Source organism: Schistocerca americana, chromosome 6 (genome assembly GCF_021461395.2).
Source record: "Schistocerca americana isolate TAMUIC-IGC-003095 chromosome 6, iqSchAmer2.1, whole genome shotgun sequence".
NCBI lineage: Eukaryota > Metazoa > Arthropoda > Insecta > Orthoptera > Acrididae > Schistocerca > Schistocerca americana.
The window spans coordinates 493,810,995-493,838,759 of NC_060124.1; the positions used below are offsets into that span (position 1 = coordinate 493,810,995).

Below are 27,765 nucleotides of genomic sequence, written 5' to 3' on the forward strand. Positions count from 1 at the left end.
GACGCAATACCACATACCGATAAAATGTGCCTGCGACTCTCTTTGTCGCTATAAATCGATGGTGACTTGAGCACCTTCTCCCAGAGCGGATTTTCCCCCTTCCCTCCCTGAGTCCCAGCACCCCCTCCTCGGCTGTTTTCCTCTCCTGTCCCTTCCCTCCCCAGCCCTCATTCGGCGCTCCCGCCACCTCATCCCCCTTTCTCTCCCCTCCTCCTCGCTTCCCTTTCCCTTTTCCCTTGTCCCCCTCCCCCCCACTGGCAGATCCTCACAGGTTTTTATTCGTGCTGCGTTAGTGTTGTGTTTCGGTGCCGTTATACAGTGTCGTCTAGTGATGTGGTTTTAATTGTGTGCTAGATCTGTTTATCGTTCTCGATTGTTTCGTGCTACACTGTTGTCACGTGGCTGCTTTAATCGTTCTACGACTTTTTATGCTCCGGTCGTACTTTGCCTGGTATCTTTTAATCTAGTGTATGTTTTTTGTGTAACATACTTTTTTAGATTTTTGTCTCCAATTTAGTCACCAGTTTATATGCTTCCTTTTCCTAAGTTCCGCCTTTTTTGTTTCTGTATTCCTCCATGTTTTCTTCTTTATATTGTTTTAAATGTCTTCATGTGTATTTATGTCCCTCGACTGAAGAACAGCGCTAATGCTGCTGCCAGCCCGCCCCTGATGGGGATTGGAAATTATAATAAAGGAGAAAAAAAGTGACTTGAGCAGATGAGCAGGATGTCTCGCAGACGTATGCACGAACTATATCGTTAAATCAGTGAGTTTGAAAGAAGATGTACAATTTTAGCATGAGAGAATGTGATCATTATTCTGGGAAATTGCTGCTTGTGTGGGACGAAGTGTTTGGGCAGTACAACGGGTGTGTGCACAATGTTCACGGGAGACAGTAGAAAATGATGAGGTTGGTCAGGCTGCCCCCCCCCCCCCCCCCCCCCCCCGCGGTCTAAATTCTGAATTGCGTCCTCCTCGGCTCTGGTGCGACAGTGTAACATATCATACACAATCAGGGGTGATAGTCCGTCGCCATTTATTACAGCAAGGGGTGTGTGCACGTTGTTCTTTCTCCACCTATCTTTGCCAAATGTGCAGCTGCACAGAGTGGTCACGCGGTTTGAGGCGCCATGTCACTGGTTGCGTGGCATCTTTCACCGGAGGCTCGAGTCTTCCTGCGCGCATATTGTCCTTAGCGTAAGTAATTTTAAGTTAGTTTAAAGTAGTGTGTAGGTCTAGGGATTGGTGACATCAGCAGTTTGGTCCCTTAGGAATTCGCACTTACACTCCTGGAAATGGAAAAAAGAACACATTGACACCGGTGTGTCAGATCCACCATACTTGCTCCGGACACTGCGAGAGGGCTGTACAAGCAATGATCACACGCACGGCACAGCGGACACACCAGGAACCGCGGTGTTGGCCGTCGAATGGCGCTAGCTGCGCAGCATTTGTGCACCGCCGCCGTCAGTGTCAGCCAGTTTGCCGTGGCATACGGACCTCCATCGCAGTCTTTAACACTGGTAGCATGCCGCGACAGCGTGGACGTGAACCGTATATGCAGTTGACGGACTTTGAGCGAGGGCATATAGTGGGCATGCGGGAGGCCGGGTGGACATACCGCCGAATTGCTCAACACGTGGGGGGTGAGGTCTCCACAGTACATCGATGTTGTCGCCAGTGGTCGGCGGAAGGTGCACGTGCCCGTCGACCTGGGACCGGACCGCAGCGACGCACGGATGCACCCCAAGACCGTAGGATCCTACGCAGTGCCGTAGGGGACCGCACCGCCACTTCCCAGCAAATTAGGGACACTGTTGCTCCTGGGGTATCGGCGAGGACCATTCGCAACCGTCTCCATGAAGCTGGGCTACGGTCCCGCACACCGTTAGGCCGTCTTCCGCTCACGCCCCAACATCGTGCAGCCCGCCTCCAGTGGTGTCGCGACAGGCGTGAATGGAGGGACGAATGGAGACGTGTCGTCTTCAGCGATGAGAGTCGCTTCTGCCTTGGTGCCAATGATGGTCGTATGCGTGTTTGGCGCCGTGCAGGTGAGCGCCACAATCAGGACTGCATACGACCGAGGCACACAGGGCCAACACCCGGCATCATGGTGTGGGGAGCGATCTCCTACACTGGCCGTACACCACTGGTGATCGTCGAGGGGACACTGAATAGTGCACGGTACATCCAAACCGTCATGGAACCCATCGTTCTACCATTCCTAGACCGGCAAGGGAACTTGCTGTTCCAACAGGACAATGCACGTCCGCATGTATCCTGTGCCACCCAACGTGCTCTAGAAGGTGTAAGTCAACTACCCTGGCCAGAAAGATCTCCAGATCTGTCCCCCATTGAGCATGTTTGGGACTGGATGAAGCGTCGTCTCACGCGGTCTGCACATCCAGCACGAACGCTGGTCCAACTGAGGCACCAGGTGGAAATGGCATGGCAAGCCGTTCCACAGGACTACATCCAGCATCTCTATGATCGTCTCCATGGGAGAATAGCAGCCTGCATTGCTGCGAAAGGTGGATATACACTGTACTAGTGCCGACATTGTGCATGCTCTGTTGCCTGTGTCTATGTGCCTGTGGTTCTGTCAGTGTGATCATGTGATGTATATGACCCCAGGAATGTGTCAATAAAGTTTCCCCTTCCTGGGACAATGAATTCACGGTGTTCTTATTTCAATTTCCAGGAGTGTAATTTGAGAAATGTGTAGAAACATGCGAGGCGGCAATGGTGTATGGAACTACATCACTGGGTACAGGGATGGCATCAGATAGTGTCTTTGGACGAATACACGTTCTGTATGATTGAAAATTATGAACACATTTTGGTTGCCGCAGGCAGGGGAGCAGCATCTCAGTGACGTCATTCGCACAAAACATTCAGCGTGAGCTCAAGGCCTTATGGTGCGGGGTGGCTAATGCATACAGCTGCAAATCACAGATGGTGCGTGTGCAAGTCACTATGACCAGTGTGATCTACGTGAATGACATCCTGCGACCCCTAGACGTATCCTTTCTGTACAACATCCCAGGATCCATTTTTCAGCATGGCAATGCACAACCACATGTTGCTGCACGGAAACGAGGCTTCTTGGTGTCACAGTATGTCAGCCTTTTGCCGTGAGCCGCCAGATCACCAGACTTTTCGCCAATCGAAAGTGGGTGAGATATGGTGGAATGACAGGTGCAGTACTGTGACCCGATGCCAACCACGACACCGAGCGAGGTGGCGCAGTGGTTAGCACACTGGACTCGCATTCGGGAGGACGACGGTTCAATCCCGTCTCCGGCCATCCTGATTTAGGTTTTCCGTGATTTCCCTAAATCGATTCAGGCAAATGCCGTGATGGTTCCTTTGAAAGGGCACGGCCGATTTCCTTCCCAATCCTTCCGTAACCCGAGCTTGCGCTCCGTCTCTAATGACCTCGTTGTCGACGGGACGTTAAACACTAACCACCACCACCGCCACCACCAACCACGACAGATGAACTTTGGAACCAGGTGAATGCAGTACGTATGGCTACGCCACGGGACGCCAATCGCGCCTTACACGCGTCGATGGCATAAACCTATGGAACGTGGACCCCATGTCTACTAGGAAACAGGATGCATGCTGAACCAACGTGACTGAAATGTTAACTCTTTCTGCAGAACGTAGTAATGAACATCTCCTGTGGTTATGAATGTCCTATCTCCAGTCGTTCTAGGTATTCTGTTCTTCATGTAGAAATGAAATGATCGTATGGCATTGGTGGCCGTGAGTTCCCACCTGGGGTAGTTTGGCCGCCGAGTAGCAAGACTTTTCAGTTGACGCTCTACTGGACAGCTTGCGTGTCGATCATAATGAAACGATAATGAGGACAACACAACACCCACTCTCCAAGCTTAGAAAGTCGCCTGTCGGGCTGGAAATCGAACCCGTGCCCTCTGCATGGCAGTCAAACGCATCGTTAACTCAGCTAAGGACGCGGACTATTTACGTGAACTACAGACAAACAACATGTATAGCATATGGGCAAGGAAATAAATGTGTGGTTTAACAGAGGCAACGTTAGAAATTTGTGTGGGACCCTTTTGGCAAACAAACTGTGTGGTTTGCGAACCAGGTACAGCCGAGAGCAGGCACTGGAGAGTGCTGAGAGCGCAAATCACGTTACCCTGCACGTCCCATGTGGCACTGCCACTATCTCTCGTGCCGTTGGATTTCTCGTCTATGCCGACGTCAAATACGGATGGTGTAAGACTATGTAATCCTACATTAACAAATAGGGCTCCTTACTGTGTGTCATGAAGCTCTTCCATCTCATTTGCTTGTTCCTTTCGCAAATGGTCAGTTGGAGCAACGACTGTCTGTAAACTCCTCTGCCGGCCGGCGTGGCCGAGCGGTTCTAGGCACAATAGTGTGGAACCGTGCGACCGCTACGGTCGCATGTTCGAATCCTGTCTCGGGCATGGATGTGTGTGATGTCCTTAGGTTAGTTAGGTTGAAGTAGTTCTAAGTTCTAGGAGACTAATGACTTCAGAAATTAAGTCCCATAGTTCTCAGAGCCTTTATTTTTTTTTTTTGTAAACTTGTCTCATTTTATCGTCGTAATTATTTCGAGCTACGTGTGAGGAAGGAAGTAGTGTTTCCGACTCTTCTTCCAACGTACTCTCTCGGAATTTCGACAGAAAGTTTCTTCGTGAAACACAACGACTCTCTCGTTTCGTGTGCCACTGGACTTGGTTGGGTGTGTCAACTCGTCTTCTATCTTTAGTCCAATACCTTTCGTGGATGAATTGCATTTACTTGAGCTTCTTGGGTGAATTTCAGCCTGACATTTGCTTTTTCTCCACTCACATTAATGTGATCATTTGACGTGAGATCTCTCTGAACAGTGCTCCTAGGCGTTTTACAGTTCCTGTTCCCAGTGACTTTTGGCAATAGCTTAACCGAACAGTAATGCCCCCTTCGCCTATTTATCCACGATATATCCTGACGGAAAAAAGAAGAATTGTAGCACCATGGTGTTGTGCGAAATTTACGAAAGTTGGTAGGCGTGTTTCTCCATTTGAAACATTTCGCCTACTCAGATTTCGCACCAATCGCATAAGAGTGGCGCTAATGGCAGATCTATGAGGATACAAATAGGGTTTACCTTAAATACACGCTGTAACTGAAGTGAGCCGGCCGGGTGGCCGTGCGGTTCTGGCGCTGCAGTCCGGAACCGCGGGACTGCTACGGTCGCAGGTTCGAATCCTGCCTCGGGCATGAGTGTGTGTGATGTCCTTAGGTTAGTTAGGTTTAAGTAGTCCTAAGTTCTAGGGGACTTATGACCTAAGATGTTGAGTCCCATAGTGCTCAGAGCCATTTGAACCATTTTTTTGTAACTGAAGTGAGATTTCGTTACGTTTGAGACAGAACCTAATGAGTCGATGTTAATCAAGAATGCCTTGAAGACGGCGAAGACGCTATTATTAGCACCCCACTGAGTTCGAACGAAGTTGTGTAACAGAGCTACGACATGCTGGATGTTCGTCAGCAGGAGCACTGTCGTGGTTACCCCTCACGCCCTGACTGCAAAATTGTACGTCAGTCTGGTCATCCGACATGTTGTGCTGTCGTTTGTGATCGACATTCCAGGGCGTATTTTCCAACAGGATAACGCTCGCTCATATACGACTGTTGTGGCCCAGTGCGCTCTACAGAGTGTCAACATGTTGCAGTGGCGATCAACAGATCTGTCTCACAAGGGGAGGTCGCCAATCGGGACTCGCCGAATTCGCCCAGATTGTGTGTGTAGAAGAAGGTGGGTCTCCACATCACGTGCCTTAAATATTTCGCCTGAGTGGGCCTTAGGAAAGGACCAAATGCTCTCGAAAGTTTTTCTGATAGCACTATATATCTTATTCAGCACTCTATTTGTCATTAAAGGATATTACTGTAGGACTGAAGGACGAAGGAGGATTGTCAGTGACCATCCCTTTTCTTCATAAATTGAAAAAGCGTAGGAAAGAGCACTGGTGAAGTTTGCTTTGGAATCTTCATCAAACGTTACGAGGTTACAGGCACTTTTTGTTGGGATGCCATGTTTGATTTTGGCGCGACGATACGCAACAGCTCCACGAATCGTTGCGAACTGACAATAGAAGCACAGTCTGATACGTACAGTCGCGACACTCGTGAGAAATCCGTTACCGTCTGATAGCTGACGCGATGCTTGCGATTCAAGCGGTCAGCCAGAGTAACGTCTGTTAGCGTCATATACATAATAAGAATAATATTTTATTTTCTAACCTTTTTGTACGTCATTTACGATATGACTGTTAAACATGTGATTCGAAAGCTTGAATTTATTTAAGTTCTACGGTAAATAGTTGAACAATCTGAAGAAACGAAATAAAATAACAATGAGAAAAAATCTGGTATTGATCTCAGGTCGCCTGTTTCGAAAGCAATTGTCTTGACTACTACGCTACGCCGTTAATGACAAACAGAACGCTGAATAAGGTATATAGTGCTGTCGGAAAAACTTTCGAGAGCATTTTCTCTTTTCCTAAGGCCCACTCAGGCGAAATATTTAATGCACGTGCTGTGGAGACCCACCTCCTTCTACACACGCAATTTGGGCGAAATGGGCGTGCCCCGACTGGCGACCTCCTCTTGTCAGTCGAGCACATATGGGACGTTATTTGACAACTCCAGCGTCATCGACCAACAGCATTACCTTCCCTGTATTAAGCGACCAAGTGCAACAGACATGGGACTCTGTCCCACAAACTGACATCTGGCACCTGTACAACACAATCCATGTTTGCATTCGACATTTTGGTGGTCACACCTGTTATTAATGTACCAACATTTCACATTTGCAATGGCTTATCTCGCTCTTACATTAACCTGTTATACCGCAATATTTATCACCTGAATATGTTACCCAGATAAGTGTATTCCCTAAATTTCATTGCTTTACAGTAATCACTTTTTAGTATTACGGTTTTTTAGCCGCCAGTGTACTGCATTTACACTACGTACGTTCATGGTCAACTCCAATTTCCCAACGAAATTCTTACGTTCGAATTCATAATAACTGACCAGTGTTGTATGTGGCCGGTACGACGACCACAACTTTAGGTGTTTTCATTTTCAGCGTACAGTTGCTTGAACTATACAGGGCTGAGGTTACTTGTCTCTTGCAGAATATAGTCAGGTTATGCGTAAAAATAGGTCCTCACTGCATTAGGAATGGTTGACGTCTTACACATATCTTTCCTGAGAGTATTGACATGTTTGCGGTATGTGTTGACCTGCAGATCCCTATCCACATATAGGTGTTTAATTTCATGTTTGTCGAACAAACTGACATCTATAAGGTTTGACGATGCTTTAGGATCTATAACACCTCATTTACGTGCACACCAGCCTTTATGGTAAACCTCTTTGTCCGCTAATGAGTATTTGAGTTTCACTTTAGCAATAATGTACTTGCTGGTCATGGGTTTGCAATAGGTTGTTGTAGTTCATGCACAGGCTATATTTAGGCCTAAGCTTATGAGGCTCCATTTCATTTTCAAAATATATGGGGCATGAACAACAATGGTTTACAACGTACCACAGCGATATAGAGGAAGTCGAGACGAACAGTGGTGGCCCATCAAGTAGGGAAAATATCGCAAATTGGCCTTCAAAAACCTCTTAAGCTGCAGTGCAAATACGGTGCTCGAGATTTTCGATAGGATATTTCCTCACGATCTACACACAAAGCATTGTTTCAAGAGATAAGGTGAATAGGACCTTTTTTTTAGGAAATGTAATCTAGTTTAATTTTGTACCAGGGTACTTCTTCTAGCTATTCATGGAATACGTCCAAAGTGTCCATAAGACGCATCTATACCCCACCTTCAGGCTCACAGGCCAGACTTTTCAATATGTGATTTTTACTACACAGTAAATTGTGAAATGCAATGAATAATGCGCGGCACAGTTAATTGTGCTGCTGTGGCCTATCTGAACGGGAGGACAGTAGTTTATCCTTTTCCGCATGACTCCAATTGTCCATGACGAAGTTAATTATATTCCCATGCAGACATTTTACGGTTATGACATTAATTTTAATTTTGATTACTTCATGTAATTATGACTAGACCTTTCCATAAACGTAATTTTGACTGACAACTGTCTGAATGTGGCGGATTGATTCTCATAAGTTGGCAGTATCGTTAATAAAGGGCATGTAGCAAATATGGAAGTTTACTTACGGCATGTAACATGTGCCATAAACGTGTCACACCACGTAAAACCTTGTATGGATAAGATTATAAAACACCTCGCGATATGACCTTGGGGTTGATTTACTGTTGATTCTGATGAGAATAATCCTAACACTGTACTCTTCCTAGTAATTCGCTTTCTCCCCTACCTCCACATTCACGATGAACGTGAGTATATCATGCTTTGCCGCTCCTGATTTTGTCCTATATTCATCTGACTTGGGATCTTAACGATCTTTCCATTTCAATTCACCGAGTCCTTCTCTATCTAGACCAGTTTCCAGGTTCCCTACCATTTTCTGTTTTCTGGAAGCTCACACTCAATCTTGTAGAATGTTACTTGTTCGTTGGTTTTCAGTGCTTTCTTGATTATCAAATCTCTCTAGACAGTCCAATCCTACACATGCTAATAGGGGCATAAACTGATATTTGTTTCCAGTTGAGAGATCATAATGATTTTTTTTCAACTAAACGAACGGCAGGTAGTGTGGCCCCTTAAGCAAAAGTCGTACAAAAATTTTGTTGTTGTTTTGAAATAAGATACAGCTGCATAAAACTTTTGCTTGAAGATTTATTTCAGTGTAAAACGTGAAAAAAAAGATTTCTATCGTCAACAACACACAGTAAGAACAGATTTTGTAAAACAATTCGATATGTTATGAAGTTTGGGATATTATGAGCCATACAAAAAATGCAGGTTATTAAGTATAAAAGATATTTTCGTGCTTCACAAACAAAATTAGTCTTTTTAGTTACCAAAGAGAGAAGATAATGAAAAAAAAAAAACAGTTGCTTAAAATGCCTTTCCACTTGTGGTCGAATCAACCTGAGACAGCGCATTAAACTTGTGGACTCAGGGTTATTCTTAAGAGAGTTCTGCATAGTTCTTCATAAAGGTTTCATACAAACTTTTACCTGCTAATTTCTTTTCTCTGTTATATCCTTGAACCTGTACATTAACTTATGACACTAACCAAAATCTCTGAAGTGTGCTAAAAGATTTTCCTCCTAATGTTCTTCAAATGCTGATTTGAAGAACCTCAACTGTGCTGTCATAGATGTCTGCTGATTTCGTCTCCCAAAACACTTGAAACTGCATGCGTCATTGCATTCTTGGACCACTTCCCTCAGCCTGTATTGGCACACTTTTTCTTGAACCTTGACATCATACCCTAAAAACGAGAAAAAAGTTACTTATGTTGCCACACCATTCGACTTAGGATTGGTCCATACTACCCGGTTGCCAGTTCATATTAAAACATGGCATAAAGAGAAACAGGCTTAAGTGAGCAGAATATAATTATTACTATACAATCTACATTACACTGCTTAAATATTCATAACAGTATAACAGTATTACTTCTTACATTTAAAAGTATGAATTGATGTTGGAAAGGATATCGTTCACGAACTTGACAGTCTAAAAGAAGTAAAATTTCCTTGTCACACAAACTCTACAGTTGCATCACACAAGTTCTAGCAAATGGCAGAGTGATGTCTGCACTTTATTCCAAGCAGTGTATGAGTCCACTGTTCTGTGGGAAACACGAGAAACGACAAATGGCTCATACTACCTGCCAGCCCACACTAACTGTCATTCAGCGACATGCTACAGTATAATGGAAAGAGGTACAGGATCTAGTTAGCTTTCCTATAGGAGAAATCCGAGGTGAAAGATGTAGATGCAGATGACTGAAAATAGTAAAATATTGCAGTAGTAATTGTGGAAAAGTAATCATGTAATCAAAACTGACAACTGATGAAATCAAACTGCTATGAAATTGAAAAACCGAGTAACTACAAAAATCGTTATTTCTGCATTTATAATTTTCTACTTGTGGTGTTCTAGACTCATTGGCAAAGCCTTTACAGGAACTGTATATATGAATGTAGATTAATAAAAATTAAAAATTAAAATCATTACATTGCTTAAAACGTAGATAGTTGGAAAAAGAGAGGAAGCCAGTTGTATACATAAGTGACCATTGACGATTTTAAAATAGTTAAGTGTGATATTTTCAGAGTGTTGATAAACGCTGAATCAATAAAATGATATGTCAAACAATAAATATACTTCATTTAACCATTATGGAAATATAGTGTGATACATACAGAGAGATATTAGATTGATTTATATAAAAAATTGTAATATGCATTTTGGGGCAATGCAAACCATGTGATAAACAAGATATTACAGAGCTCAGATACATTTTTCTGAATGTAAACCTTTTGTTTAGAACTCTTTTCTGAAGTGTAACATTAATTAACATTTGTACATTAAAAATGAAATAAAGTGAAGACAAACATAACGCAAATGTTGTAAGTTATAACTATTAGAAACAAGTATATTGCAGAAGTTTTAAGTCAATAAACACTAGCGAAACCTATAAATTGCTTTTTAAATTTTTTCACAAAATCCATTGTTTATTATTACTTCAGCCAGTCAAGATGAGTTTGTTTGAAGGATGGAACTTACAACAAAGTGAGCATAAGAAATCAATAAATTACTACATTAGTTTAGAAAATATGTTACACAAAACAGAATCTTACAATCAGTTTGTTTTTAAAAAACATATTCAGATGAGTTTTATATAACAATGGCTTAGTTATTATATTTATTTCATTATAACAGTTTAATGGCAAATTTTAATGAAATATGTTGTAACTAACGCACTTTAGTAAAGTTTTACACTTGGGTTTATCTTGGTTGTATACATACAAAAACATCGAAATTGTATATATGTAGCAGTCTCACTAGTTTCAGTAAATTTGCATACCCACTTACAGACATGTGTTTGATGTAAATATTATTTGTTATGTTTGTGACTGGAGCATTGACTAGGAAAATTTACAGAAACTCATGAACCAACAACCACAACTAACTCAAAGCAAGAATTATTTAAAACAATTGTACATTATGTGACATTCTGCAGAAAGATTCCTGTAGGCTATACTGAATATGGTTACATATAAAAAAGTAGATAATACAGTCAAATGCATAATTATAGGTATATTACACAAGTATACAAAACTTTGTTTGATTTACCTATTCAGTTGGTGTAAATATGACTGATTTTCAATCCACCTCAAATACAGATGTAAGGCCTACATATCACTTAATTGAAATAGAAATCACAACATGCTTGCTGTTATCCATGCCTAACCAAAATGAAAGCTGCTGTAGTGTTATAATCTGGGGAAAAATAGGGTCATCTTTCACAGTATTACTTCTGTTTCACAACCTCTGTAATATATATTTGTTTGCAGAAGCCCATATTTCTTTATTGTGTATCACTGTATAATTCTCTCGCAATTAGAATATTATTTTCAGTTATGTTTTATACTCCTTATAATAATTTCAATGTTGAAATCATTAGTGCTATAATTCTCCACAAGTTATAATTGTTTGCTTTTTTGTATATTGATAACTTATGAACAATGTGGTTGCCAACTTTCATAGATCTTTCCTCATACTAAACCTCTTGTATCTTCATTGACAGGAAATGATGTACCATCCATGGAAAATGATCAATGTGATGAGGTGGATGACTGCAGAGGGTCGGGTGCTGACAAGATTTAATAATGTTTGCAGATATATGATTGACAATGGCTTCCTCTTAGCCAATAAAAAACTCAGTGGCTTAAAGGGCAATGAAAGATCACTACTGGCTTGTCTTAAAGAAAATAATTCAAAAGCACTATTTACTGATAAGGAAATTCATGATGAAGTGAGTATCCTCTTTCTAGACATGAAGATACGTTTTCTGTAATTGTTACAGTTGTTACACCATTGAGTATTGATGTCATCATTGTAAAGTACTTATCCACTAGGGAACAGAATCAGATATCAAAAATTGTATTTGATAGGTTTCTAATCACAGAACGTTTGCAAAATTAAGGCAGCATGCATATAAAATTTAATTATGTTTTTAAGTTTAAAAAAGTATGTAAGTGTGCCATTTGCACATGATTTAATAATTAAAAGGATTAGATGTGTTAGTTGCCTGATTCATCGACAGATTACATTACAGTAATTTTTATGCTCAGAATTTTCTGTCTGGATCACAGCTTTTCAGTTTCCCTTAGAAAATGCAACTGTGAAATATCGCTACAATTAAAACAGGAAAACTACATTATGCCTAATATGTTAATAAAAATCTTTGAGGGTCACTTTTCATGATTTATTTGTTGTTATTGGGGACAGACATAACAGTGGTAGAAAGGCTATGATGGAAGAACATGCATGGGCTTCTGATGAGGATACATGAATCTGCATGCTGCAGACAGTAGCATGTTGCCAGTCAGTATGCATGAAGGCTATTGAGATGGCAACCAGATGGAAAAGACCAGACAACAGTCACCTACAACTCCTCAATTAAATGTGCACAAGCAAAATTTTGTGTATGTTTTCCCAGGTAATGTTGAAATGCTTTACTTGGGGCTTAGATGTGGAGTACTTCATGTGAAGGCTAGCATCTAAGTGTCCACACCGAGGAGGAGTGGGGGACGAGAACTTTCCCCTTGTATTCTGCAAAGTTTTGTAAGGATGTGTTCATACATCTGTTAACCTGTTTGGCCAGATATGGCTATTCATCTCTTCATTCGAATTACTCAGCCCAAAGACTGAAAAACACGTATAATGAAAGTGCCTCATTCATCACTTTTTTAGTATGCTCCATTATAGTATGTCAAAAAAGCATTACCGTCATTCAAATTTTATAAACAACACTCATTAGCAAGTTACTGCCACCAGACTCTGCCTTCAGTAGCTGTAGTCCTTCTGCCCAAGGTGAGTCTAAATGCTTCCAACTGATGGGACATCTGCTGGTTAACTTCCATCTGTGGTCGGCTACAGACTCTGAGTGTCTAGATTTCATGACTAGGTCATCCGGCTCTTCCTGTCTGTCACCATCTGTCGAGGTAAACACTATTGCTATCTGTAATCACTTGTATGGTAACATGTAACTGCTTTGAGGCACCACAGACTACACTGGGGACAGCAGCTCAGTGCACCTCGCACTGAGAGCCTGTCATCTCGGCTGCCTGTGCTGCCTCTCGGTGTCCACTGTGCTGTAGTATCATGCTCAGCGCTGTTTCTGGAGTGCTGGACATCCCACCTCACTATTCACTGTCCTGGAGCAACTGCATGCTGGTAGTGCGAATAGGCCGCTTCCTTACTTCAGCAAATTTCGCTAACCAAGCCCCACACGTGCCTTTGGGGGCTGGCAGGCATTATTTTTGGCATGACTGTCTATTTAACACGTCTGTTTTCATGATGGAACATTGGACCAGCACCTGGTACCCACCTGCCATACTAATGCATCCACCCATATGGTGATGAACTACAGACCTGCCTCACCACTTGTGTGATGGATGCTGAGCTGCCTGCTGCATAAATCGGCCACTAAAGTGTATACTCTGGGGGCCCAGGTAAAATCCCAAAGCAATTCATCCTCAGCACTTCCTGCTTCACCACCTACCACAAATCCAGGGCTTCGTCATGTAGATACATCTCAGGCAACGTCGAGGAGAGACTATTTGTGTGTACTTTAGATCTGTTATCACTCATGAATGGACTTGTATTTGAAGTTTATTTTCTATATCGACAGTCAAAATTGTCATTACAGAAGTCCTTCATTACTGCTCAGTACCAACCACCATATAGGACATCGACTGCAGCCTCTGCAAGTGGCACTAGAAGTGTCGCTGCAAAAGACGGATGGATCGAGGACGTCTTTACCATCTCCAGCTTTATGCATCAAGAATGCAGTGGGGTGTTATTTTGCCTGCAAGTGTTACGGAAAGCCAGTGGGACTTCCACCAGATTTGTAATTTGGCCTGACATCTCACTGCCTGGAGTAGCATTTTCTTCAGCGATGAGTTCACTTTGAATTGTGCCCCGATGATCAGAGAAGACGTGTCTGGAGACGCCCCACATAGCGGTTGGATACCAGCCTGACAGTCGCCTGCAATACAGCCCAACAACCAGAAGGAATAGTCTGGGGTGCCATTTCTTTTCATAGCAGGACATCTTTGCTCGACGTCCCTTGCAGAACAGCGATACGTCGACGATATTCTATATCTCGTTTTGTTGTCCTTCATGGCAAGCCCTCATTGACTTACATTTAAGCAAAATAATGCGTGCCAACATATGGCTAGAGCTTCTGTTACTTGTCTTCGTGCTTGCCAGACCCTCCCTTGGCCAGCAAGGTTGGCAGATCTGTCCCTGTTTGAGAACATTTGGAACATTACAGGCAGGGCCCTACAACCATCTCGGAATTTCGACGATCGAAGGCGCCAACTGGACATAATTTTTTATGACATCCAACAACTCTTATCAGTCACTACCAAGCCTAATAATAACGTGCATATCACTTGTAAACCCACATGGGAAGTATTTTATTTTATTTTTTAAAAATATAATCTACACCAGTTGAAAATGTTAAAATCTGTTCGTGCGTTACTTCAAGATCTAGTAGAATCGGTATTTTTTTATATAGAAGGATGTGGATTGATCTGTTATAAAGGTTAACAGTGTTGCTCATGTCCAGAAGAGGATGGCCATCAGGTTGAGGAAGTTGAAACAAAGTTTGAGAGACAAGAAATTTTCTGATGCTAAAACCATAAGATGCAGGTTGACAGACAAAATTATTGAGGAACTACAGCAGCATTATGGGATGACCATTAGAAATAATACTGAGGATTTGTTGAAAATGAAGCAGGCAGTATGGGCTACCTTCTTTCACAGACTGTCAACTGATGAAACACCAGTACAACATTATTGCCCGCCTGGACCTGATTCATGGTGCAGTTACCGCAATGCCCAGTACTCAAACAGTTCATACAGCCATAAACATTCTATCCGAGCAGTAGGCATCGATATCATAAAACCTATTTACAGCGACCTGGCAAATCCTGAATTACTGAAGAAGTGTCTGCATAGTCACAAAATCCCAATGAGTCGTTCAATAGTCTTATGTAGACTCGCTTACCAAAAAGACGTTTTTGTTGGGATGAAGACACTAAAGTGGGGAGGTCAGTGATGCTATTATTGCTTTTAATGATGGCAACATTGGTAGGGTGAAAGTGCTACAGCAAACTGCATCAGAGAATTTGAACACATGGACAAGGTTCGGATTGATAAAGCAGAGTATCCAGCCTCCCCCCATGAACCATGGACCTTGCCGTTGGTGGGGAGGCTTGCGTGCCTCAGCGATACAGATGGCCGTACCGTAGGTGCAACCACCACGGAGGAGTACCTGTTGAGAGGCCAGAACGTGTGGTTACTGAAGAGGGGCAGCAGCCTTTTCAGTAGTTGCAGGGGCAACAGTCTGGATGATTGACTGATCTGGCCTTGTGACGCTAACCAAAACGGCCTTGCTGTGCTGGTACTGCGAACAGCTGAAAGCAAGGGGAAACTACAGCCGTAATTTTTCCCGAGGGCATGCAGCTTTACTGTATGGTTAATTGATGATCGCGTCCTCTTGGGTAAAATATTCTGGAGGTAAAATAGCCCCCCTTCGGATCTCCGGCCGGGGACTACTCAAGAGGACGTCGTTATCAGGAGAAAGAAAAATGGCGTTCTACGGATCGGAGCGTGGAATATCAGATCCCTTAATCGGGCAGGTAGGTTAGAAAATTTAAAAAAGGTGAAAGTTAGATATAGTGGGTATTGGTGGAGTTCGGTGGCAGGAGGAACAAGACTTTTGGTCAGGTGAATACAGGGTTATAAATACAAAATCAAATAGAGGTAATGCAGGAGTAGGTTTAATAATGAATAAAAAAAAATACAGGAGTGCGTGTAAGCTACTACAAACAGCATAGTGAATACATTATTGTGGCCAAGAAAGACACAAAGCACACGCCTACTACACTAGTACAAGTTTATGTGCCAACTAGCTCTGCAGATGATGAAGAAATTGATGAAATGTATGATGAGATAAAAGAAATTATTCAAGTAGTGAGGCGAGCCGAAAATTTAATAGTCATGCGTGACTGGCATTCGAGAGTAGGAAAAGGGAGAGATGGAAACATAGTAGATGAATATGGATTGAGGATTAGAGGAAGCCGTATGGTTGAATTTTGCACGGAGCATAACTTAATCATAGCTAACACTTGGTTCAAAAATCATGAAAGAAGGTTGTATACGTGGAAGAATCCTGGAGATACTAGAAGGTATCAGATAGATTTTATAATGGTAAGACAGAGATTTAGGAACCAGGTTTCAAATTGTAAGACATTTCCAGGGGCAGATGTGGACTCTGACTACAATCTATTGGTTATGAACTGTAGATTGAAACTGAAGAAACTGCAAAAAGATGAGAATTTAAGGAGATGGGACGTGGATACACTGACTAAATGAGGTTGTACAGAGTTTTAGGGAGAGCATAAGGGAACAATTGACAGAAAGGGGGGGAAACAAGTGCAGTACAAGAAGAATGGGTAGCTTTGAGGGATGAAGTAGTGAAGGCAGCAGTCGATCAAGTAGGTAAGAAGACAAGGGCTAGTAGAAATCCTTGGGTAACCGGAGAAATGTTGAATTTAATTGATGAAAGTAGAAAATATAAAAATGCAGTAAATGAAGCAGGCAAAAAGGAATACAAAAGTCTCAAAAATGAGATCGACAGGAAGTGCAAAATGGCTAAGCAGGGATGGCTAGAGGACACATGTAAGGATGTAGAGGCTTATCTCACTAGAGGTAAGATAGATACTGCTTACAGGAAGATTAAAGAGACCGTTGGAGAAAAGAGAACCACTTGTATGAATATCAACAGCTCAGATGGGAACCTAGTTCTATGAAAAGAAGGGAAAGCAGAAAGGTGGAAGGAGTATATAGAGGGTCCATACAAGGGCGATGTACTTGAGGACAATATTATGGAAATGGAAGAGGATGTAGATGAAGATGAAATGGGAGATAGGATACTGCGTGAAGAGTTTGACAGAGCACTGAAAGACCTGAGTCGAAACAAGGCCCCAGGAGTAGACAACATTCCATTAGAACTACTGATGGCCTTGGGAGAGCCAGTCATGACAAAACTCTACCATCTGGTGAGCAAGATGTATGAGACAGGTGAAATACCCTAAGACTTCAAGAAGAATATAATAATTCCAATCCCAAAGAAAGCAGGTGTTGACAAATGTGAAAATTACCGAACTATCAGTTTAATAAGTCACAGCTGCAAAATACTAACACGAATTCTTTACAGACGAATGGAAAAACTGGTAGAAGCGGCCGTCGGGGAAGATCAGTTTGGATTCCGTAGAAATATTGGAACACGTGAGGCAATACTGACCCCACGACTCATCTTAGAAGAAAGATTAAGGAAAGGCAAACCTACGTTTCTAGCATTTATAGACTTAGAGAAAGCTTTTGACAATGTTGACTGGAATACTCTCTTTCAAATTCGGAAGGTGGCAGGGGTAAAATACAGGGAGCGAAAGGCTATTTATAATTTGTACAGAAACCAGATGGCAGTTATAAGAGTCGAGGGGCATGAAAGGGATGCAGTGGTTGGGAAAGGAGTGAGACAGGGTTGTAGCCTCTTCCCGATGTTATTCAATCTGTATATTGAGCAAGCAGTAAAGGAAACAAAAGAAAAATTCGGAGTAGGTATTAAAATTCATGGAGAAGAAGTAAAAAGTTTGAGGTTCGCCGATGACATTGTAATTCTGTCAGAGACAGCAAAGGACTTGGAAGAGCAGTTGAACGGAATGGACAGTGTCTTGAAAGGAGGATATAAGATGAACATCAACAAAAGCAAAACGAGGATAATGGAATGTAGTCAAATTAAATCGGGTGATGCTGTGGGGATTAGATTAGGAAATGAGACACTTAAAGTAGTAAAGGAGTTTTGCTATTTAGGGAGTAAAATAACTGATGATGGTCGAAGTAGAGAGGATATAAAATGTAGACTGGCAATGGCAAGGAAAGCGTTTCTGAAGAAGAGAAATTTGTTAACATCGAGTATAGATTTATGTGGTGTCACCGCCAGACACCACACTTGCTAGGTGGTCCATTTAGTACATGTCGGACCCGCGTGTCGCCACTGTGTGATCGCAGACCGAGCGCCACCACAAGGCAGGTCGCGAGATACGGAAGAGCACTCGCCCCAGTTGTACGACGACATTGCTAGCGACAATACGGACGAAGCCTTCCTCTCATTTGCCGAGAGACAGTTAGAATAGCCTTCTGCTAAGTCCATGGCTACGACCTCGCAAGGCGCCATTAGCCTTACCTACTTTGAGAGTTATCGTATAAATGTCTCAAGAAGAACGTTGTAAACCAACAAAGATTAAAAGTTAAGTATAAAGCAGCTACGTACTTTTCTTGCTACCATTCAATAGTTATCCTCTTCCAGACTTGACGCCAGTCGGCGTGTGTGTACGCGTGCCTTTCGGCTCCCTTCTCAATGTGGCGTAGCTAGCTTGTTACGCCACAACAATTTAAGTGTCAGGAAGTCGTTTCTGAAAGTATTTGTATGGAGTGTAGCCATGTATGGAAGGAAACATGGCCGATAAATAGTTTGGACAAGAAGAGGATAGAAGGTCTCGAAATGTGGTGCTACAGAAGAATGCTGAAGATTAGATGGGTAGATCACATAACTAATGAGGAGGTATTGAATATAACTGGGGAGAAGAGGAGTTTGTGGCACAACACGGCAAGAGTAGCATGGAGAGCTGCATCAAACCAGTCTCTGGACAGAAGACCACAACAACAACAACATGCAGTAGGACAGTTGGCCACTAGGGAGTCCATAAAGACGAAAAGAAGAATACACTCGGAAAAACATCAAGGGGATGATATACAGTATGGTGCAGAGTGCTTCTGAGTGACTAAAAATAAAAAAAAGTAAGCGTATATTAAGTGAGTTACAGTCTCTTGAAACTTTAGAAGCCATTCCTGAAAATTTACAGCCGGCCGCGGTGGTCTAGCGGTTCTAGGCGCTCAGTCCGGAACCGCGCGACTGCTACGGTCGCAGTTTCGAATCCTGCCTCGGGCATGGATGTGTGTGATGTCCTTAGGTTAGTTAGGTTTAAGTAGTTCTAAGTCTAGGGGACTGATGACGACAGATGTTAAGTCCCATAGTGCTCAGAGACATTTGAACCATTTGAAAATTTACATTTTCTGTTGTATTTTTCCCTAAATCTCAGAAACCACTTCGAGTAGGGTATTCAAATTTTCAGGGAGTAATAACATATATATTCGGAGCCTGCTGAACTGAAAGAAGAACGCAAAAAACTCACTAAACAGACTGCCTACGCTACACAGGTCCTGTCCTGTGTTGGAGTATTGCTGTGCGATATGGGATCCGTACCTTATACGATTGATGGAGGACATCCAGAAAGTTCAAAGGAGGACAGCTCGTTTTGTATTATCGCGAAATAGGGGAGACGTGTCACGGATATGATACGTGAGCCGGGATGGAGGACATTAAAACGAAGATTTTTTTCCTTTTCTGCAGAGATCATTCTACAAAATGTCAACCTCCTACTTTGTCGTTTGAACGCGAAAATATTTTGTTGATGCCCGCCTGTATAGAGAGAAATGATCATCATAATGAAAATAAGAGAAATGAAAGCGTAAAGATTTGATTGTTCGTTTATCCCACGCGCTGGTAGAGTGTTCATCGGTAGAGCAGTAGTGTGGGAGTGGTTCGATGGACCCTCTGGCAGGCATTTAAGTGTTGGCTGCAAAGCAGTCACGTAGATGAAGATGTAGGTTCTCTTCACATGTTCCCACCATCTGTTCCCGTTTAGATCTGTTTTCTTGTGCTTTGAATCTTTCAATTCATTTTTAATGTATTCATTCTGTAAGCGATCTTTCTGGTACACCATTTAACATTACAGATAAATCTGATTTTCGCAGTTTGGATCCTGTTTACATCCTTTTGTGTGAGAACACAGATTTCAGATTCAGTTGCACAGTAGGTATGCCATTACTTTGTAAAACTTTATCTGTATCTCTTTCGTACCTTTTTTTTGTAGAGTATTTCTAACTTTTCAACAGACTGCTTTAAATGTTACGTTAATATCGTTTTTAATAACTTCATGGTCGACATTTCGTCCTATGTCACCAGCTGAGATACTGAAAGTGGGTTAGAGGCTCCAGCACCAGGTTATTTGTTGTAATTTTGTATCGTCACTTTCTCTTGAATGCCATTCCTGTTGTTTTATTACTGGATTTTGTAATGTTATATTTAGAAATAAACTAATTAAGGTGATAAACGGCTCCTTGAAGATAATCTTCACGTTCTTGAATTAATTTTTTATGGAAATTTGTGGTAAGGTCTTATGGGACCAAACTGCTAAGGTCAACGGTCCCTCTTGAATTATTATTTGACCATCTGCGTGTACCAGAGTGTCAAAACATTTCTCTCTGGTGATTTTTATACAGTAGGTGACATTCTGTTTCGAAGCCCTGACTTGATCATCTACGTAAATATTGTCTAACGTTTACTTGTATCACTGTTTTCGTTCTTGTTGTTCAGACAAGTTGCCTCCATCTTCGATTACAGGTTTTTCTCTTTCTAATGAGCTTTTACAGCATTAGGTAGATGCGTTTGGAAGCCTCCTTTTTCCATAATCTTCCGCAGTGGGTGTCGACTGATTTTGTCGAAAGCCTTTACGTAGCCTACGATCTCAATGTGCTCCTGCCAGTTAAATTCTTTCCTTTTCATCACCAGTTGTTTTATACTAAAAATGCCATGAGAGTGAGACTGTTCTTTTCTAAAACCTATTTGCCCTTCTAATAAAACTGCAGCAGATATATATTAAACTTCACAAAGCACCTGAAGAGGTACTAGTAAGACTTACAAGTTACAATTAACTGGGAACTGGTGGTTCTGACAGTCTACAAACGTCAAACGGAAAATAAAATTGTTTTTTAACTTCCCGAAACAGTTACAGAGGATACTAGTAAGTCTTAGTAGAAACAACAAGGAAGCCATTGTATGAGGAGATTTCAAAACTGATTCCATCTCGAATACTTCTGATGGAGTATACTTAGAGCGACACTGATGTTCAACTTTGGTTTGATCCACACAGCAATAATCCCAACAAGAATAGCAAGCCATAGTGCGCCTGTGAAATTTGATTTATTTCTAAATCCGTCTATGCTTCATGAAATTAAAAAACGATTTAAAGCTCCATGATGGTAAAATGGCACTAATCAAGTTTAACTAAGGGGAAAAAGGTAAAATTTCACAGAACCGGAATTGCTGGCTCGGATGCACTATTCAGGAACAACTTACAGGGAGAAAAATGAGAAGCAGCTTATCAAGGACACAAATAAGATGAAAAATTTGATTACTTCCTAAAATATTCTTACGGCACGCTGAATCCTGTTTTTGTTTACAACAAATAAGACAAAATTACAGTAGACACCGAGAAACAGAATAGCTTTGGTTAGGCAGGAAGAGCTTTATTTAACCCAGATGACCTCTTCTAGTGAAAAATACACGAAAATACACTACACGCAGTACTGCTAAATTCGTAACCTTTTCATCAAAATGGTAGGAATTCTGTAGCGTGAACAAAAAATTGTAAATTCCGAAACAAGTCAGAAAAAAATCTGGAGCATTATTTGGCACAAATGAATGAACTCGTTAATGGCAGGAGAGTTGAGACAGATGATATTAAATTGAAATCATTGGTCACTAAATTAAATGAATTCTTCTCAGTAGTAGCTGAAAACACAAGGAACAAAAATCGTCCATCAAAAACTGAGCCTTTAGGTTTACTTTAGCAGATACTGTACACTCCACCTCCAAACATCACTAACTCTTCTGCCTATGACTGTTTCTCAACCGAAGTACCAAAATTTTGCGCTGACTCGGTAGCGACGACCTTGAGTTTCCTTTTTAACCAATCGATGAATGTAAGTGTATTTACTGAAAGACTGAGCTGTGCGGTAGTAACACGAGTATACAAAAGAGGAGATGAGCAAGTGACCTCTCATCATAGACCGATCTCCCTCCTCCATGTGGAAACTTTTGATAAGGTAGTTTCAAACAGAATAATCTTGTAACAACTTCTAACAATACGACCACTTGCAAAGTCAGTTAGAAATGAGATTAATAATGCTGCTCACGGAGCATATGTTCGCTTTATCGGGCAACAACAAAATTATTGACTGTGGATGGTATCGTCAGAATGGAAATAATAAAGTCACTGTAAAAAAGTCATTAATTTTGGCACTTATCTTGAATGAATTCCCACGTAGATTTCGTCGAAGTTGTTGTGGCTCATCTTGTTGATTCTAGGGAGATTCCACTTTGGCTGCTATAAAGTCCAGATCTGTATTTTAGCAATACTTGAAGACCTAACAAATGCGTTTTTTTGGAAATTCTTAATGATCAAACAATCCCAGATCAGAACAATGGTATGGTAGAAATAATTTTTGACTTGGTGATCACGATCCACATTTTTATTAAACTTCTTGTAAATTCACATAATACTTCTTCTTAATTGTCACATCGTCAAGAAAACAGTTTTGTATCAATCTTCATAGATTTAATTTACACTTTAACCAAACACAAGACTTGACTGTTCTTTTACAAAGCGAAATAACAACTTAACATCTGCAAAGTGAAACGAAGACTGCTCTGTGCGCATTCGCAGCAAAACGGTTACAAGTAAGTCAAAGATTATTGACAGCCTCACAGAAATGAATACACGCAAGAACCATATCACTGTAATATATCGATACATCAGAGTACCTGCACATTAATAAAACCAAATGTGGATATTGACACAAAAATATGTCTGTTACTTCGCAGAAAAGTGGTGCGATATTACTGGTATTGAGAACTGGGGTAGGAGTGCCGTAATGGTCACATAAATAAAGAACCATTACAAACTGTTCAGTTCGCATACTGTAAAACAGTGAAAGAAAGAATTTTTCGACAAACGGCACAAAGCAAAGTGAAATTTAGTAAAACTTACAAATCTAGAGGCCTATGTTAACAAAATCGGTTTTACAGTATTTGGCTAGCCTGAATCTCAGTATCAACCGTGATAAAATTACATATGTTCTGTTATAAAAATTAACAGCATTTAGCATGAAAATTTCACCATAACCCAACAGATCATGTTGTAAGCCAGTAGAAAACATTTTATCGATCAGTTGATGATTTTTTTAAAAAAAGCTACTTTGACTTGTTTCATTCTAGAATCTTGAATCTATCCCCAGTTGTCACTAATACTTGAGAGGTCCCATTGTGAGGTGCACTGCATCAAATGAAGACCAGCTTGCTTACCAATGTATCCTCCTCACGCAGTTACTATTACAGTCTACAACGGGAAACTGAACATTTCTTGTTACTAAATATGATATAAGCAAATGAGTTCCGAAGGCTAACACGTATTGACAGTTGTATCACTGTTACATGAGACAGGAGTGTATTTGTCAGTTTGTATCATTACTCGATCTCAAGAAATGATGTCCCACTTAGGTGGTAGTGCAAATCTTCGTATTGTTTTCCTCGTAGGCAAGAACACTAGCCATTTCTGGCGTCGAGACCACTTCTTGCTCGATGGGCTACATGCTGTGCCTGCTGGGACTCTACCCAGAGTGGCAAGACCTGGCGCAGCGGGAGCTGGACGAGCATTTCGGAACTGGTGGCGACTACTTACGACCTGTTACCACTGCAGATCTTTCCCAGCTTAAAGTCATCGACGCCATTATAAAGGTACTCGTCGATTCAGATTCTCTAATTTTAGTAATTCTTTCCCTGAATAATGTTTAGAAGTTTATTTCAAAGGTAGGTTTCTGGCAGCGGTGGCGACTGCACTTTGTTGTTCATTGGCGAACCCAGCAATGCTTCGCGATATTGCTAAATATGTGTGGGAATTTAGTATAACTACTAGCCATTAAAATTGCTACACCACAAAGATGACGTGCTACAGACGCGAAATTTAACCGACAGGAAGAAGATGCTGTGATATGCAAATGATTAGCTCTTCGGAGCATTCACGCAAGGTTGGCGCCGGTAGCGACACCTACAACGTGCTGACATGAGGAAAGTTTCCAGCCGATTTCTCATACACAAACAGCAGTTGACCGGCGTTGCCTGGTCAAACGTTGTTGTGATGCCTCGTGTAAGGAGGAGAAATGTGTACCATCACGTTTCCGACTTTGATAAAGGTCGCTTTGTAGCCTAACACGATTACGGTTTATCGTATCGCGACATTGCTGCTCGAGTTGGTCGAGATCCAATGACTGTTAGCAGAATATGGTATCGGTGGGTTCAGAAGGGTAATACGGAACGCCGTGCTGGATCCCAACGGCCTCGTATCACTAGCAGTCGAGATGACAGGCATCTTATCCGCATGGCTGTAACGGATCGTGCAGCCACGTCTCGATTCCTGAGTCAGCAGATGGGGCCGTTGGCAAGACAACAACCATCTGCACGAACAGTTAGACGACGATTGCAGCTGCATGGACTATCAACTCGGAGACCATGACTGCGGTTCCCGTTGACGCTGCATCACAGACAGGAGGGCCTGCGATGGTGTGCTCAACGACGAACCTGGGTGCACGAATGGGAAAACGTCATTTTTTCGGATGAATCCAGGCCTGTTTACAGCATCATGTTGGTCGCATCCGTGTTTGGCGACATCGCGGTGAACGCACATTGGAAGCGTGTATTCGTCATCACCATACTGGCGTATCACCCGGCGTGATGGTATGGGGTGCCATTGGTTAATTGGTTACACGTCTCGGTCACCTCTTGTTCGCACTGACGGCACTTTGAACAGTGGACGTTACATTTCTATGTGTTACCACCCGTGGCTCTACCCTACGTTTCAGCAGGATAATGCACGAGCGCATGTTGCAGGTCCTGTACGGGCCTTTCTGCATATAGAAAATGTTCGAATGCTGCCCTGGGCAGCACATTCTCCAGATCTCTCACCAACTGAAAACATCTCGTTAATGGTGGCCGAGCAACTAGCTCGTCACAATACGCCAGTCATTACTCTTGATGAACTGGGGTATCGTGTTGAAGCTGCATGGGCAGCTGTACCTGTAAACGCCATCCAAGCTCTGTTTGGCTCAATGCCCATACGTATCAAGGCCGTTATTACGCCCAGAGGTGGTTGTTCTGGGTACTGATTTCTCAGGATCTATGCACCAAAATTGAGTGGAAATGTAATCACATGTCAGTTCCAGTATATTTGTCCAATGAATACCCGTTTATCATCTGCATTTATTCTTGGTGTAGCAATTTTAATGGCCAATAGTGTATATGGAATTGACATGAAAACGCTATAAGACTAAGCGGCCATTTGGATGCATTTTAAAAGCTTTGAGATGTCTTGACCATACCTTTTTTTATTTCCAAAATCGCCTTACATGTTTCAACATTCCGTCTTTTACAGAGACTACAATATACAACAAAAATACCTGATCTGAAAGAGATGAACAGTTGTTACATTTCTCCATTGATTAGAGATACAGTATAATGAGTAGAATATGGCTTTCTAGCTTACCAATGTTATTTGAAGCATATAAAATTAACAGATGCATTGTATCTCGTCACCAAATAAAATTGCAATTTCAGGAAGGATACATGTAACTGTACGTCACTCATTAATTAAACCGCAGAATAGTAGTATTCACTATGACACAACCGTTGACAATGTATAACTTTGAGAAGTCTGTATAACGTGAAAACTTCCATTGCTGCTATCACAACATTTGAACTTCGAGGCATTGAATGAATGAACACCCGCATACGTTTCTTTTTTCCTGTTTAGCACTTTCCATGACTGGATGATCACTGTGTCTCTAATGGGTAGCACTGTTATTGTCTGCAAAAATACCATTCGGGTGGGAGGGGGGGGGGGGGACGGCGTTCTTTTCATATTGTACATATGAATTCAACGACTGGCTTCTCGTAAGAAAAATTATGCAATGAAATATGACAATATGGTGTTGTTCGAACGAATTTTCCTCTGATCAAACGTTTGTTTTTCCTGAAAGCCAAGAGAAGAAAAAGATCTTCATTGTCTCTGCATATGTGAGGAAGATGTAGACATTATCAGTAAAATGAGATTGATGTCCTTGTGAAAAAAAAAACTAGAATAACAGGCACATATAGAGAGAGCACGTTGGTACTATAGCATATTAGCCACAGAATTTCAAGCTTGTATGAAGAGACGTAATTAACGAAGTCAAAGATTAGCAAAATTCTATAACAAAGGTTGTCATAATTCTGCTTTTCTAAGAACATAAGAATTACTGGGAAGTAATAAACGGACTGTATTCTAAGAAGCAGTTTTAAGAACGATCGAAATACAGCAAAGATAGCACAAAGGTCTAAACAAGATAATAATAATGAGCCGTTAAACAAAAGAATTGCATAATAGGCGGTGGAGACCAAAGTTGAAACAATTGAGTCCTCGGTCACACTTTTTAGTCTTATTAACCAGGTTTCAGCACTTCTAAGAGTGCCTTCAAATGGTTCAAATGGCTCTGAGCACTATGAGACTTCTGGGGTCATCAGTCCCATGGAACTTAGAACTACTTAAACCTAACTAACCTAACAACATCAGACACATCCATTCCCGAGGCAGGACTCGAACCTGCGACCGTAGCGATCGCGCGGTTCCAGAATGTAGCGCCTAGAACCGCTCGGCTACCCCGGCCGAGAGAGTGCCTTCATCAGAATTTAAATGTTTAAAGTGGTCTATAACATAATTACAAATTAATGAGAAAATAAATTTGTAATTATGTTATAGGCCACTTTAAAAATTTAAATTCTGATGGAGGTACTCTTAGAAGTGTTGAAACCTGGTTAATAAGACCAAAAATTGTGACCGAGGGCTCATTTGTTTCACCACTAATACATAAACGTCCACTGAAACAAGCAGCCGTGTTTAAATCTTTGTGGTGGAGCCAGTAAATATCTTCTTCTGTTTGCCGTGTAAATTTATGTAGGATTTCCAAATAAGGCAATAAGAGATGTTATCAAACTGGAGTAAACACCCTGCACAAACTTACTAAATGAGATCAATATTACTTTATTTGGTTTCGTTAGACAAATATAAGACGTATAGAATAAAATGATCTAACGCTTCATGCCGCGTCAAGTGGTTAAAATGCCACGAGCTTTCTTTCGAACAAGTTCGCCTCGACCATTGTCAAGTGGAATGACTGCTGCCACTTTTTTCTGTTATTTCAGTTCCCCACAAAGGGGCGGACTGACTGCGGATGAAACTGCTCTCCAGCCAAAGGCTACACAAATTTTAATGATTTTTAAAAATAAACACGAGAGGAAATACGTGATTTTTACGGATCACAATGGTGTAAGATATTTACGATTTTACGTAAAAACGGATACGATAACTGAAATTAAAAAAATAAATGTGCGTTGGTGGACAATATTGACGATCTTTTAAAACATTATTGATGACTTTATGTTACAGTTAAAATACAGTCACGTTTCATTATGTGAGTGATGCTATGGTGTAATGAGGAATGAAATGATCAAGGTTTGT

At 41.6% G+C, this 27,765-nt stretch overlaps 1 protein-coding gene across 1 annotated transcript in view; it reads left to right on the forward strand.

Annotated features, from left to right (window-relative positions):
• The window catches only part of LOC124620244 (cytochrome P450 4C1-like), a 144,240-nt gene that overhangs the window by 108,656 nt on the left and 7,819 nt on the right, over positions 1-27,765 (forward strand). The window contains exons 4-5 of the mRNA XM_047146911.1: positions 11,766-11,993; positions 23,754-23,954. Of these exons, the coding sequence (XP_047002867.1) occupies positions 11,766-11,993; positions 23,754-23,954 (429 nt within the window). The remainder of the gene's footprint in view (positions 1-11,765; positions 11,994-23,753; positions 23,955-27,765) is intronic.